General features: G+C 41.0%; 1 protein-coding gene across 1 annotated transcript in view; it reads left to right on the top strand.

The window, feature by feature from the left end:
• The window catches only part of LOC129841433 (zinc finger and BTB domain-containing protein 18-like), a 32,072-nt gene extending 21,619 nt beyond the window's left edge, over nt 1-10,453 (top strand). Inside the window, exons 4-6 of the mRNA XM_055909696.1 lie at nt 3,417-3,581; nt 8,760-8,871; nt 9,022-10,453. Of these exons, the coding sequence (XP_055765671.1) occupies nt 3,417-3,581; nt 8,760-8,871; nt 9,022-10,061 (1,317 nt within the window). The 3' untranslated portion in view covers nt 10,062-10,453. The remainder of the gene's footprint in view (nt 1-3,416; nt 3,582-8,759; nt 8,872-9,021) is intronic.
• The last annotated feature ends 4,797 nt before the right edge of the window (nt 10,454-15,250 follow it).

The following is a 15,250-nucleotide window of genomic DNA, read 5'->3' as shown; positions in this document are numbered from 1 at the left end:
TCTTATTTTCAATGACGGCCTAGGAACGGTAGGTTAACTGCCTCGTTCAGGGGCAGAATGACAGATTTTTGCCTTATCAGCTCGGGGGATTCAATCTTGCAACCTTACAGTTAACTAGTCCAACGCTCTAACCACCTGATTACATTGCACTCCACGAGGAGCCTGCCTGTTACGCGAATGCAGTAGAAGCCAAGGTAAGTTGCTAGCTAGCATTAAACTTATCTTATAAGTCTTATCTTGTCATCTACAAAATAGCTTCCAATACTCTACTCAGCAAACTGGATGCAGTTTATCACAGTGCCATCCGTTTTGTTACTAAAGCACCTTATACGACCCACCACTGCGACCTGTATGCCCTAGTCGGCTGGCCCTCGCTACATGTTCGTCGTCAGACCCACTGGCTCCAGGTCATCTACAAGGCTATGCTAGGCAAAGTGCCGCATTATCTCAGCTCACTGGTCACGATGGCTACACCCACCCGTAGCACGCGCTCCAGCAGGTGTATCTCACTGATCATCCCTAAAGCCAAAACCTCATTTGGACGCCTTTCCTTCCAGTTCTCTGCTACCTGCGACTGGAACGAATTGCAAAAATCTCTGAAGTTGGAGACTTTTATCTCCCTCAACAACTTTAAAAATCTGCTATCCGAGCAGCTAACCGATCGCTGCAGCTGTACATAGTCCATCTGTAAACTACCCACCCAATTTACCTACCTCACCCCCATACTGCTTTTATTTATTTACTTTTCTGCTCTTTTGCACACCAGTATCTCTTCTTGCACATGATCGTCTGATGATTTATCACTCCAGTGTTAATCTGCTAAATTGTAATTATTCGATTTATTGCCTACCTCATGCCTTTTGCACACATCGTATATAGATTCTCTTTTTTCTACCATGTTATTGACTTGTCTATTGTTTACTCCATGTGTAACTCTGTGTTGTTGTCTGTTCACACTGCTATGCTTTATCTTGGCCAGGTCGCAGTTGCAAATGAGAACTTGTTCTCAACTAGCCTACCTGGTTAAATAAAGGTGAAATAAAATAAAAATAAATAAAAAATAAAAAACAATCAATCAATCATAATTACTAGTTAACTACAAATGATTGATGATATTACTAGTTTATCTAGCGTGTCCTGCGTTGCATATAATCGATGCGGTGCATATCGTTGCTCCAATGTGTACCTAACCATAAACATCAATGCCTTTCTTAAAATCAATACACAGAAGTATATATTTTTAAACCTGCATATTCAGCTAAAAGAAATCCAGGTTAGCAGGCAATATTAACCAGGTGAAATTGTGTCACTTCTCTTGCGTTCATTGCACGCAGAGTCAGTGTATATGCAACAGTTTGGGCAGCCTAATTTGCCAGAATTTTACGTAATTACGACATAACATTGAAGGTTGTGCAATGTAACAGGAATATTTAGACTTATGGATGCCACCCGTTAGATAAAATACGCACTAATAGTGTTTCAAACGTCACTTGCTCTGAGACTTGGAGTAGTTATTCCCCTTGCTCTGCATGGGTAACGCTGCTTCGAGGGTGGCTGTTGTCGTTGTGTTTCTGGTTCGAGCCCAGGTAGGAGCGAGGAGAGGGATGGAAGCTATACTGTTACACTGGCAATACTAAAGTGCCTATAAGAACATCCAATAGTCAAAGGTTAATGAAATACAAATGGTATAGAGCGAAATAGTCCTATAATTCCTATAATAACTACAACCTAAAACTTCTTAACAGGGAATATTGAAGACTCATGTTAAAAGGAACCACCAGCTTTCATATGTTCTCATGTTCTGAGCAAGGAACTTAAACGTTAGCTTTCTTACATGGCACATATTGCACTTTTACTTTCTTCTCCAACACTTTGTTTTTGCATTATTTAAACCAAATTGAACATGTTTCATTATTTATTTGAGGCTAAATTGATTTTATTGATGTATTATATTAAGTTAAAATAAGTGTTCATTCAGTATTGTTGTAATTGTCATTATTACAAATAAAATAAAATAAATCGGCCGATTAATCGGTATCGGCCTTTTTTGGTCCTCCAATAATCGGTATCGGCGTTGAAAAATCATAATCGGTCGACCTCTAGTCCACATACTTTTGTATATATAGTTTATGTGTACAATTGTGTGCACGTGTATCCATATACGTGCACGGGTGTGCGCGAAAACGATGTAGAGAGACACTATCTGTATAGTTGGAGCAAGATGTAATTTGTGTGTGAGCGTAAGTGAAAAAGAAGAACATGGGCACTCGTCAATGGATTTCATGTATTGTTTTGTATTAGGTAAATAGTTGTTATTCATTATTTGAATAAATGTCTAAGAAGTAATTGCAAACGTTGACTGTGTTTTTCTCAAAAACATGATTTGGTGATACTCTGCATGTAATGGCATGTAACTTTCTTGTAATTTGGAGTAGAGCGATCATGATGGTCTCAGTCGAAAGGTAACATTCTCCTTTTTCCAGCACTGTGTTTTGGGGTCAATGTGACTGATTATGATAAAGCGAGTCACATATCATGTTCACAAATGCCTACTTCATTATTTCCATTCCACTACTTAATTATTTTCCCAAAACCCTTTTAATGAGAAAATGAATGCAGTTCATCAAGTTCATGCCGATTTAAAAAAATAAATAATAATAATAATAATATACACTGCTCAAAAAAATAGCAGCAGGACCGTGACCAAAACATCAGCCAGGAAGCATAGGAACTGAGAAGTGGTGTGTGGTCACCACCTGCAGAACCACTCCTTTTTTGGGGGTGTCTTACTAATTGCCTATAATTTCCACCTTTTGTCTATTCCATTTGCACAACTGCATGTGAAATTTATTGTCAATCAGTGTTGCTTCCTAAGTGGACAGTTTGATTTCACAGAAGTGTGATTGACTTGGAGTTACATTGTGTTGTTTAAGTGTTCCCTTTATTTTTTTGAGCAGTGTATATATATATAAAAATTATAAAATGTATGTGATTTTCATATGGTGTATTCAACACTTGTTTATGTTTAATAAAACAATTGGACTTTTCATTCTAAGACTTTCATTGAGACTCTCTTTAGTATACATCACATCTGATCTCACCCTATTCTACATAAATCCAAGAGCACTTTATAACTAATATACACTTACTAAATATACCCACACACTAACAAACACCTACTGTACATGTCAAAATAGTTTAGTCAGGTTTGTCTGATCATGACTTATCATTAAAAAAAAATGTTTTTACCCACAACATCATATTTATATCCACCATGATGGGTTTAACAACCATGAAGTCATTCTGTTACTACAGTATAGGACTCAAACGTGGTGGGGATGGGTAAAGACTCCATGTCAAATGTGTGTTTATTATCTTTGTGTATGTCTTTGTAATCTGTATCACCTCTCTTCCAGGAAGAGGAGGGTCCAGAGGTGCTGCTGGTGAAGGAGGAGGGGTGTGAGGAGGGTCTGGGGAACCCTGAGGGGACCATGGTCATGGAGGACAACCAGACTACACCTCCTCCTGAACCCACAGAGGAACCAGCTGAGCAGCACAGGACCAAACACAGTCTCACTGAGGTGAGCCCACTGTATGGTATTAGGTCAGAACCCGTATCCAAAAAGTATCTTAGAGTATGAGTGCTGCTCAGTTTCGCCGGTTAAATCACAATGAATAAGACTACATAGCAGGGATGCAAACTAGTCACCTTTCGTCAAAATTCGCCATTTTGAATCGTGTAGATCCGAGGAGAAAAGTTTTTTTGGGGGGTGGCTTTGGATCACTACTGGCTGTAAGCGAACGAGTGACGGACGTTTGGAGCAATACTGGCGGAATCCAAGGCTCAGCCAATTGTTCACATAACAACAGAATGCAGCACGCGACTGAAGAGAGAAGAGACAGAATCAGCGCTCTGGAAGGACAGGAGTAGGGTGCAAATGCAGTTTGCCAGTTAAAACCTTTTCTCAATAGGGGGTGCTGTTTGCACTTTGTAATAATTTAGTTCCCAAATTAAACTGCCTCGTACTCAATTCTTGCTCGTACAGTATGCATATTATTATTACTATTGGATAGAAAACACTCTCTATTTTCTAAAACAGTTTGAATTATATCTGTGAGTAAAACAGAACTCGAGTTGGAGCAATTTTCCTATGAGGAAGTGAGAAATCTGAAATCTGCAGGCTGTTCTGAGGTCAGTTTATTAATTTGCCTGTCTTCTATTGGTTGAGATGCACTGCATACGCCTTCCCCTGGATGTCAGCGAATAGTGAGAATTGAAATGGAGTTGCTAGGCAGATCTGAGGCCTTATAAATGGGCTGGCAACGTGGTGTACTCCCTTTCTTCTCTTCGCCATGACGCAAGACAGACCTCAGGATGGCCTTCTAGAAAGCTCCCGTTATAGCCCTTAGATATATCCGGCTCTGATTTTATTCGATATAGGTGTTAAAGACATCATAATGTTGTTATTTTAAACCAAGTTATATCAGTTTATATCAGTATATTGCGATTTTCGGGTATTTATTTGTGCTGCGTTCTAGGGACTTGGACACGTCTGGCCCACATGGCTAATGTTTACTGCTAATTCCAACGTTGAAGGCGACAATCTACAACCGAGCAACGATTCTTTTGGAAAAAGGACAACTTGCCCAAGATTCTGATGGGAGCTCATCAAAAAGTAAGAACTATTTATGATGTTAATTCGTTGTTCTGTTGAAAAATGTAAAACTCATATTACGCCATTAATTTCGGTGCGGTCTCGCTTTAACGCACGCTGTATGTCGTAGTAACGTTAATTTTAAAAATCTAACACAGCGATTGCATTAAGAACTAATTAATCTTTCATTTGCTGTCCAACCTGTATTTTTTAGTCAAGTTTAAATTTAGTTACTGATTAGATTAGGTGCCTCTCCCAAGATTTCTCCCGACATTTTGTTGGCAGCTTGGCTACTATTCTCATTGTATAACCACGATTTGTGCCGCTAAATATGCACATTTTCGAACAAACTCTATATGTATTGTGTAATATGATGTTATAGGACTGTCATCTGAAGAAGTTTGAGAAGGTTAGTGAAAAAATGTATATCTTTTGCTGGTTTATTCGTTATCGCTATTGTTGGCCTGAATCAATGCTGTTGTGTGGTTGGCTATTGTAGTAAGCTAATATAATGCTATATTGTGTTTTCGCTGTAAAACACTTAAAAAATCTGAAATATTGGCTGGATTCACAAGATCTTTGTCTTTCATTTGCTGTACGCTGTGTATTTTTCAGAAATGTTTTATGATGAGTATTTAGGTTATTCACATTGGTCTCTGAAGTTATTCTAGTTGCTTTGGTGAGAGTTGTGATGGTGGCTGCAATGGTAAACTATGATTTATACCTGAAATATGCACATTTTTCTAACAAAACATATGCTATACAATAAATATGTTATCAGACTGTCATCTGATGAAGTTGTTTCTTGGTTAGTGGCTATTTATATCTTTATTTGGTCGAAATTGTGATAGCTACCTATGCAGGAAAAAAATGGTGGGGGAAAAAAGTTGTCTTTTGCTATCGTGGTTAGCTAATAGATTTACATATTGTGTCTTCCATGTAAAACATTTTAAAAATCAGAAATGATGGCTGGATTCACAAGATGTGTATCTTTCATCTGGTGTCTTGGACTTGTGATTTAATGATATTTAGATGCTAGTATTTACTTGTGACGCTATGCTAGGCTATGCTAGTCCGCTTTTTTACTGATGGGGGTGCTCCCGGATCCGGGATTGTGATGAAGTAAAAGTTAACTTGCAGCAGCGCGTCCCGTGAACGATAACGAAGAGGTAGGTGAGAAGCCTGGCTACGGAGATGGGGGTGAGAAGGTGAGGAAGCGTACTTCATGAGCTGTAAACCGAAAAACAACTGGTATTCGGAAAGTGTGGTGGAACAAGTATTAGCATTGTTAAGTATCTTGCTAGCTGGATCGAATTCTCCGTAGGCTAGCCAGAGAAATGTTGCGCAACATTAGCCAACTTTGCTGATCAAATAATTGAGTTTATTGTATGAAAATTAGCTGGCTAATAAAGTCAGACAGCTAGCTAGCTAACGTTACAACATCAGATGAGCTAACGTTAGTAACCTAAATAATTCGCTATAGTATTAACTGGTATACGACTCCTTTTTTGTGTTTTGAGAATGACACAAATATTAATTTCCACAAAGTTTGCTGCTTCAGTGTCTTTAGATATTTTTGTCAGATGTTACTATGGAATACTGACATCTAATTACAAGCATTTCATAAGTGTCAAAGGCTTTTATTGACAATTACATGAGGTTGATGCAAAGAGTCAATATTTGCAGTGTTGACCCTTCTTTTTCAAGACCTCTGCAATCCATCCTGGCATGCTGTCAATTAACTTCTAGGCCACAACCTGAGTGATGGCAGCCCATTCTTGCATAATCAATGCTTGGAGTTTGTCAGAATTTGTGGATTTTTGTTTGTCCACCCGCCTCTTGAGGATTGATCACACATTCTCAATAGGATTTTCTGGGGAGTTTCCTGGCCATGGACCCAAAATATCGATGTTTTGTTCCCAGAGCCACTTAGTTATCACTTTTGCCTTATGGCAAGGTGCTCCATCATGCTGGAAAAGGCATTGTTTGTCACCAAACGGTTCCTGGATGGTTGGGAGAAGTTTCTCTCAGAGGATGTGTTGGTACCATTCTTTATTCATGGCTGTGTTCTTAGGCAAAATTGTGAGTGAGCACACTCCCTTGGCTGAGAAGCAACCCCACACATGAGAGGTCTCAGGATGCTTTACTGTTGGCATGACACAGGACTGATGGTGGAGATCACCTTGTCTTCTCCGGACAAGCTTTTTTTCCGGATGCCCCAAACAATCGGTAAGGGGATTCATCAGAGAAAATGACTTTACCCCAGTCCTCAACAGTCCAATCCCTGTACCTTTTGCAGAATATCAGTCTGTCCCTGATGTTTTTCCTGGAGAGAAGTGGCTTCTTTGCTGCCCTTCTTGACACCAGGCAATCCTCCAAAAGTCTTCGCGTCACTTTGCATGCAGATGCACTCATACCTGACTGCTGCCATTCCTGAGCAAGCTCTACTGGTGGTGCCCTGATCCTGCAGCTGAGTCAACTTTAGGAGAAGGTCCTTGAAGTTCTTGATGATCTGATAAATGGTTGATTTAGGTGCAATCTTACTGGCAGCAATATCCTTGCCTGTGAAGCCCTTTTTGTGCAAAGCAATGATGACGGCACGTGTTTCCTTGCAGGTTACCATGATTGACAGAGGAAGAACAATGATTCCAAGTACCACCCTCCTTTTGAAGCTTCCAGTCTGTTATTTGAACTCAATCAGCATGACAGAGTGATCTCCAGCCTTGTCCTCGTCAACACTCACACCTGTGTTAACGAGAGAATCACTGACATGATGTCAGCTGGTCCTTTTGTGGCAGGGCTGAAATGCTTTTTTAGGATTCAGTTAATTTGCATTGCAAAGAGGGACTTTGCAATTCATTTGATCACTCTTCATAACATTCTGGAGTATATGCAAATTGCCATCATACAAACTGAGGCAGCAGACTTTGGTAGAATTAATATTTGTGTCATTCTCAAAACTTTTGGCCACGACTGTATGCTGGATGCCAATAGAGGTGAAAGAAATGCCACACACGTTCACTCTTTCAATACAGTGGATAAAAAGGGGTATGCCAAGTGTACTCTGCCTGAAAGAGATCAATTATACCAACAAAGGGTATCATGCTCTGCAGTCACATTGTAGAACGGATGTCCACAGGAAGAAAGTGTACAATGTAATAACATTCAGTGTAGCCCACAGATATTGCTTTTGTTGTGTTGAACTTGATGTCTACTATAGTGGCCACTATAATAGAGCAAAATAGAATGCCTGTTTCATTCTATTTCTACTTTAAGATGTTTTTCCCCCCCAAGTGCAATATTTAGATGTGTGTTGGGTCACAAGCGTTCTATTTTAAAGGCTGTCATGGTAACAAGCGTTCTATGTTAAAGGCTGTCATGGTAACAAGCGTTCTATGTTAAAGGCTGTCATGGTAACAAGCGTTCTATTTTAAAGGCTGTCATGGTAACAAGCGTTTTATTTTAAAGGCTGTCATGGTAACAAGCGTTCTATTTTAAAGGCTGTCATGGTAACAAGCGTTCTATTTTTAAAGGCTGTCATGGCTAACTGGAATATTATTGTATTGTTTTTTTCTCAAGACTTGAGTGTCATTTGCCGTAATGTCTAGGCAACAAATAACATTGGATTGTTTTCCTTACATTTATTAGCTGTGAGTTAGGTTCACATTAACCACTTTTTATTTTACACACAGAGACTGATCATGTAGATCATATTCTTTGTTGTTTAATTAATGAGTTAAAACCTGCATTTACCCCTAGCAGGGATTTTTTTTTGCATGTTTCAATGCAAAAAAAAGAAAGTGTCACCTTTTTGGGCCCTCACCAGTTTGCATCCCTGTATAGAGGCAGGTGGGGACCTGATCCTAGATCAGCACTCTTACACTCAGACTGTGGATACTGGCCCAGGTCTTGATTAATTTTGTTTTAAGTGTGGGACCATGCCTTTGACTTATCAAATCATTAAAGAGTGTCAAGTAATCAAATCGACTAACATGTTTGCATAGTGCTCACAGCAATCCCTCATTGCCCATTCAGATGCTCTATAGCAGGGTGCTCATATCATATTTCTTGATCCAACATCCTCTCACTCTGTATCTCTTACAGTCAGTAGACATGGAGGATGGGAAGCCTGATCTGCTGATAGTCAAAGAGGAGACAATAGAAGACATATCAGAGAGCACTGACCTGCTGAGTGGACTAAAGATGGGGGAGCAAGGTAAGAGATGAATACATATTGTCTACATACAGTAATAGATCTTCAATGGGAATAGTGATGCACCTGGCTATGATTTTTTTCTCCATAAAACTCCATATGTAGAGTTCTCTGCCATGTTTATGAAGTCTATTTTGTAACCTCTTCCCGCAGGTGGTTGGCTAGAGGCTAACAGAGGAGTCTGGGTGTCCATCTTAGATTCCCAGACCGGTGCAGCCAAGATCCCAGGGGATGACATCACTGAGCAGGCCAGGACCAGATGCAAAATAGTGGAGGTCAGCGGATGGGACAGCGTCCTCAACTCTGGGCTGGGGAACAACACTGTTAACCGCAATCAGAAACAGACTGTGGAACACAAAACAACATCTGAACTTAGTCTCCATGACAACAGACTGACTGAGACCAGGGCGAGGCGTAGATTTGGTCTGCGAGCACGGGGAGGTGTCCGTATTCAGCTGGAGAGAACAGACACAGAGTTGGTTAGCGATGCTCCCTCCTGCTCCTATAGTTGTGATTCAGAGAGACTGATGGCACCTCCGGTTAACCCCCTAACAGATGCTGCCTTCAACCTGCCTTCTATAGGATCTATCAACTGGAACATGGACCCTGTGACAACACAGACACTCCCTGGCCTTCGTCCTCCTCACACTCTCCTGATGTTAAACCAGACCACAGACAATGCCAGTGCCTCAATACTAAATGGCTACACAAGCCCATTGACAAATGACATGGGTAGTAACGCTATCAGCAGATCCAGTGGCAAAGAGAAGCGCTTCCTGTGTTCGTTCTGTGGGAAAGCCTTCAGTTTCCCTAAACAGGTGGAGATCCACCAGAGGATGCACACGGGGGAGAAACCGTTCAGCTGCCATCTGTGCCGGGCTAGTTTCTCCCACTCGTCCAGCCTGAAGAGGCACCAGATGGTCCACACAGGGGTGAAACCCTTCAGCTGTACCCAGTGTAATATGCGCTTCGCCCAGGCTGGTGACCTGAAGAGGCACCAGAGGGTCCACACAGGGGAGAAACCCTTCAGCTGCCCCCAGTGTGAGAAGAGGTTCACCCGTCAGAACCAGCTGAAGATGCACTTGAAGGTCCACACGGGAGAAAGGCCGTTTGCCAATACGCACTGCAGGAAGAGGTTCTCAGAGAGGAGCTACCTCAGGATACACCCGCAGAAAAACCATTCCACTCTATAACATAGAAAGTAACCATTCCGCTGGATAGCTTCTGATATGTTGATCAAACCCTGCAAAAAGACAAAGATGAATTTTCATTGTTGTCAGCAGAAAAGACCCACAGATGCAGATTTCAGTGTTGAATATTCTTTGGGAGAATATTTCATCCAGACATTGTGTGATATATAAGGCATATATAAGCCTAAAAAGCCTACATATTGTGTTTGTATTGTGTAGGCTATATGATGTTCACAAATACCTATTTCTTTACTTCCATTAAACTACCCCCCAATACACTTTTAATGAGAAAGTGAATGCGGTTTATCAAGTTAATGCAGAGTTTTAGTTGAGATGTGTGTTTTTCATATGGTGTATTTAAAACTGGTTTATGTTAAATAAACACTGACTTTTCAGTCTGACTTTTATTGAGACTCCCTGAAGAGACTGAGTGTACAAAACATTAGGAACATCTGCTCTTTCCATGGCAGACTAACCAGGTGAAAGCTATGATCCCTTGTTGATGTCACCTGTTAAATCCACTTCCATCAGTATAGATGAAGGGAAGGAGACTGGGTAAAGATTGATTTTTAAGGCTGGAAACAATTAAGACATGGATTGTGTATGTGCGCCATTCAGAGGGTGAATGTGCAAGATAAAATATTTAAGTGTGTTTGTACAGGGTATGGTAGTAGATAGAGATAGAGAAATTAAGGTTTCTGAAGCATTGAGGATTTCCAGCCAATTGTGTCCAAAATAGGTTCATTACTTGAGGCTTTGATCAACACAGTGTACACTAGTGGTACCTGCTGATCAAAAGCATTTAGAACAGCCAAATTATTATAGATGACGTCGCATAGGGTATCCTTTTTGTCTTCTACAGAAGCCAATACCAAACCAATCAGGTAGCTAATCGACAAAACAAAGTTTCGGACGTCATTGAACACGTGCTTCTGATAAAATTATACAAGCATCGGCAAACTGCTTCGAAGTAAACTGCTTAGCGATTTCGACGCATGCCTCGGTGCTCTGGTTTCAAACGTAGCATCACGAGTAGTAGGCGCCAACCTGACAACTGTGGGAAGCATTGGAGTCAACATTGGTCAGCATCCCTGTGGAACACTTCTGATGCCTTGTAGAGTCCATGCCCTGATGAATTGAGTCTGTTCTGAGGGCAAAAGGGGGTGCAACTCAATATTCTGAAGGTGTTCCTAATATTTTCTACACTCAGTGTACATCACATCTTTCACCCTATTCTGCATACACACAACAGTGGATTATAACCAATATACACTTACTAAATATACCCACACTAACAAACACCTACTCTATGTGAAGGGAGTCAGTATGCTGCTAACAGCTTAGCTTCCACTGTTTGACTGCCCCATACTGGGCTTGAACCAGTGATCCTCTGCAACACACATGACCGCCCTCCTTGACAGCGTGCAAAACTACTTCGCCCTACAACAGGTACCTCTTGAATAGCTCCATCGGCAACATTTCAAGCTAGCTATGGAGTGAGTTTACGGTATGTTCTTAACTCAGTTACATGTACACTTCAAAATAGTTTAGTCAGGCTTGTCTGATGATGACTTTTGACTTATAGCTGACTCATATTTACCCACAACATCACATTTATGTCCACCATGATGGGTTTAACATCAATGAAGTCATTCTGTAACTACAGTATAGGACTCAAACATAATGGGGATGGGTCAACACTCCATGTTAGAAGTGTGTTTATTATCTGTGTGTACATACTTGAGGAAGTGTATGTCTAATCTGTATCACCTGGCTCTTACAGGAGGAGGGTCCAGAGGTGCTGCTGGTAAAGGAGGAGGGTCTGGGGAACCCTGAGGGGACCATGGTCATGGAGGACAACTCGACTACACCTCGTCTGAACCCACAGAGTAACCAACTGAGCAGCACACAGACCACACACAGTGTCACTGAGGTTTAGCCCACTGTCAACTACTGTCTGAATGGTATTAGGTCAGAGCCAATACAGTATAGGCAGGTGGGGATCCTAGATCAGCGCTCTTACTCTGAGACTGTGGATACTGGCCAAGATCTTGATTCATTTGGTTTTAAGTGTGGGATAATGCCTTTGAATTATCAAACCATTAAATAGTATAAAGTAATCAAATAATCCCTCATTACCCAATCAGAAGATGCTCCATAGCTGGGTGCTCATATCAGATTTCTTGATCCAACATCCTCTCACTCTGTATCTCTTACAGTCTGTAGACATCGAGTGTACAAAGCTGTCATCAAGGCAAAGGTTGGCTACTTTGAAGAATCTCAAATCTCAAATATATTTTGACACTTTTTGGTTACTACATGATTCTTCCAAATGTGTTATATCATAGTTTGTCTTCACTATTATTCTACAATGTAGAAAAATAGTAAAAATAAAGAAAAACCCTTGAATGAGTAGGTGTGTCCAAACTTTTGACTGGTACTGTGTAGTATGATGAAGCAGAGTAGATGATATGGTGATGGTTGGTGTGATGCTGTCTGTAAAAATGCTTCACTGATGAGAAGTGACAACCCTGTCCTGTTGTTTGATGCTGGTGTTTTATGAGGAAATTATAGTGCCTTACTTCATGTTTACTTGACATGAAGTAGTGAAGCTGTGTGTAATTTAATGTTGAACCTTTTCCAAAGTATTCTTACATTCAATTTATCAATTTAAGGGTACCAGATTTACAAAAGATAGTGTTACCATAGTGAGAAAATGTATACTTCTAGTTACATATCGTTTTGTGAAATAAAAGTACTGTACTTCAAGTCCCTTCTGTTAGAGTATGACCATTTGGTGAAATTAAATACAAAATCAAATCTGTGCTGACTTATTGAAAAAATCTATATAAATCTGAGGGACTGTGTTTCCCTTATCGCAGGCGAACCAAAACATTATACTTCATTCATGAATCAACACACATATGGATACTTTTTATAATAAACTACAATGGCTCCATATTGTTAGGTACTTGAATCACAGAGTTAGCGATGGGCTTGACTGTGGTTAACATTTTATAATGTCATGTTTCTGTGTGTACAGCGGAGAGTTTCTTATATAAACCTTCATGCTTTTCTGTTCAATATGTGTTTACAGTCTGCAGTCCATGAGGACCTGCTGATATCCGGTGTTACTGACAGGAGAGACTGGACCTCTGATGTGGCTGGTCACAAACCCTGGCCCCGGATCAGAACCCTGGATCAGGAGCCGTCGCTCTTCCTTTCCAAGTCGGATCCAGGACCGAACCAAGAGGAACAGAAACTCCACACAGAACACAACCAGTAGACAGGTGGACTGAACAACCTCAGTCCTGGTGGACATCAGAGAGACAGATGCTCCAGTCAGGGATCCAGTCTGCAGCCCAGACCCTTCTCTTTACAGTCTCAGTGCAGGGATGGAGCAGGGGCTGGGGCTGATAGGAACAGGAGGGTCTATCTCTATGATACAAACACCACAGTATCCATGATGAACAGAACCTGGGCTTCAGCCTTCAGAGTGTGGTGGGAGACCCCCTGGTGGTAGTATTTCAGGAAATCTGTCTTCTCCTTCAGGGTCTCGTCTAATGCCTGGTGACTAGGTTCATAGAAGGCCTGGACCTGGGTCTAGCCTTCCTCAGTTACCCGACCAATACCCCAGTTACCCCACCAATACAGATAGGTCAGGATGGGTGTTCACCACGAGAGGTGCCTAGCCTATAACATAGCACACAATCCCAACAACACCTAAACAATGGCTAAAGGTCAAGGAGGGAGGCCAAATACTAACCACCTGAGGGTGGTGGCTCCTGCTTCTACCTCCTCGCGTGTCATTGGATCACAACGTGGGAGACCGAGCATTAGGACGGAGACCAGCACTTCGCTAGGGCAAACTATTTGAAGGAGCACCAGACCAGACCGTTCACCCCAAGGAGAGGCCCTTCTCGTGCAAACTATGTTACAAGAGCTTCTCCTTCCTGACTAACCTTACCAGACATAATAGTGTCCACAATGGGGAGAAATGATAGCAGTGTGGCTTGAGATGTACACAGGGGATGTCTAGGAATTATTCATTAGCTGACATATAGTTATCATGTGAAGTTTCTTAGGGTAATAAGGTAATTAACTACATACCCCTCATTAAAACCCTTTGTTACCTTAGACTAAACCTAGGCTCAAACAAGGACAGTTTAATATTTACCTTACTGAGGTAATGTAGATGGAATAGTACTTATATTATTTTCTACTCTATTCTTGCTACCACTGTTATTTCTAAACAAGTCTGCTCTCAGCTCGAAAGATAGCAATCATAGGACATTTTGTGTAATGTACAATGAACAAAAATATAAACGCAACATGTAAAGTGTTGGTCTCGTGTTTCACGAGCTGAAAAAGATCCCAGAAATGTTCGATACGCACAAAAAGCTTATTTCTCTAAAATGTTATGCACAAATTTGTTTATATCCCTGTTAGTGAACATTTCTACTTAGCCAAGATAATCCATCCACCTGTCCAGTGTGGCATATCAAGAAGCTGATTAAACAGCATGATCATCACCCAGGTGATGAGTGGCCATACACGCGTTCTGCGGTTGAGGCCGGTTATGGCATTGTGTTGTGACAAAACTGCACATTTTAGAGTGGCATTTTGTCTCTGCAGACCACGTAAAATGTCACTCTGAAATGTGCAGTTTTGTCAAACAACCCAATGCCACAGATGTCTCAAGTTGAGGGAGCGTGCAATTGGCATGCTGACTGCAGGAATGTTCGCCAGAGAATTTTATGTTAATTTCTCTACCATAAACGTTGTTTTAGAGGGAGTCTTGTGGGCGAGCTGTTTGCTGCAGGGGCGAAAATCTGAGATCAACCTTGGAGGGGACAATTACATTAAATTTTCTCAAGAGCAATTCCTGAGGGGGACACCAAAAGTAGTGCTGTAACACATAGCATACGTTGTTAGATGTATATTGAGGAACCATAATTCCTACAACTGGATAATTGATAGGTACAGTAGTTAACTGAAGGGTTTTCCCAACTTGTTCAAATGTTTAAATCATTATAATTCTACTACTAATAATAGTTATAGCAGTGCTCCTTACCAGTCCAGTATGTATGCAGGTATTCGTACTTACAACCAGCAATATCAAGAAAGGTCAGTAGGTGACAATGGTACTGTACACTGTATGGGTGTAGTTTTCATAAATACAAAGAACATGG

Source organism: Salvelinus fontinalis, chromosome 42, assembly GCF_029448725.1.
Source record: "Salvelinus fontinalis isolate EN_2023a chromosome 42, ASM2944872v1, whole genome shotgun sequence".
NCBI classification, from domain to species: domain Eukaryota; kingdom Metazoa; phylum Chordata; class Actinopteri; order Salmoniformes; family Salmonidae; genus Salvelinus; species Salvelinus fontinalis.
Note: the sequence above shows the minus strand (reverse complement) of the source record. Positions and strands in the feature narration are given on the sequence as shown.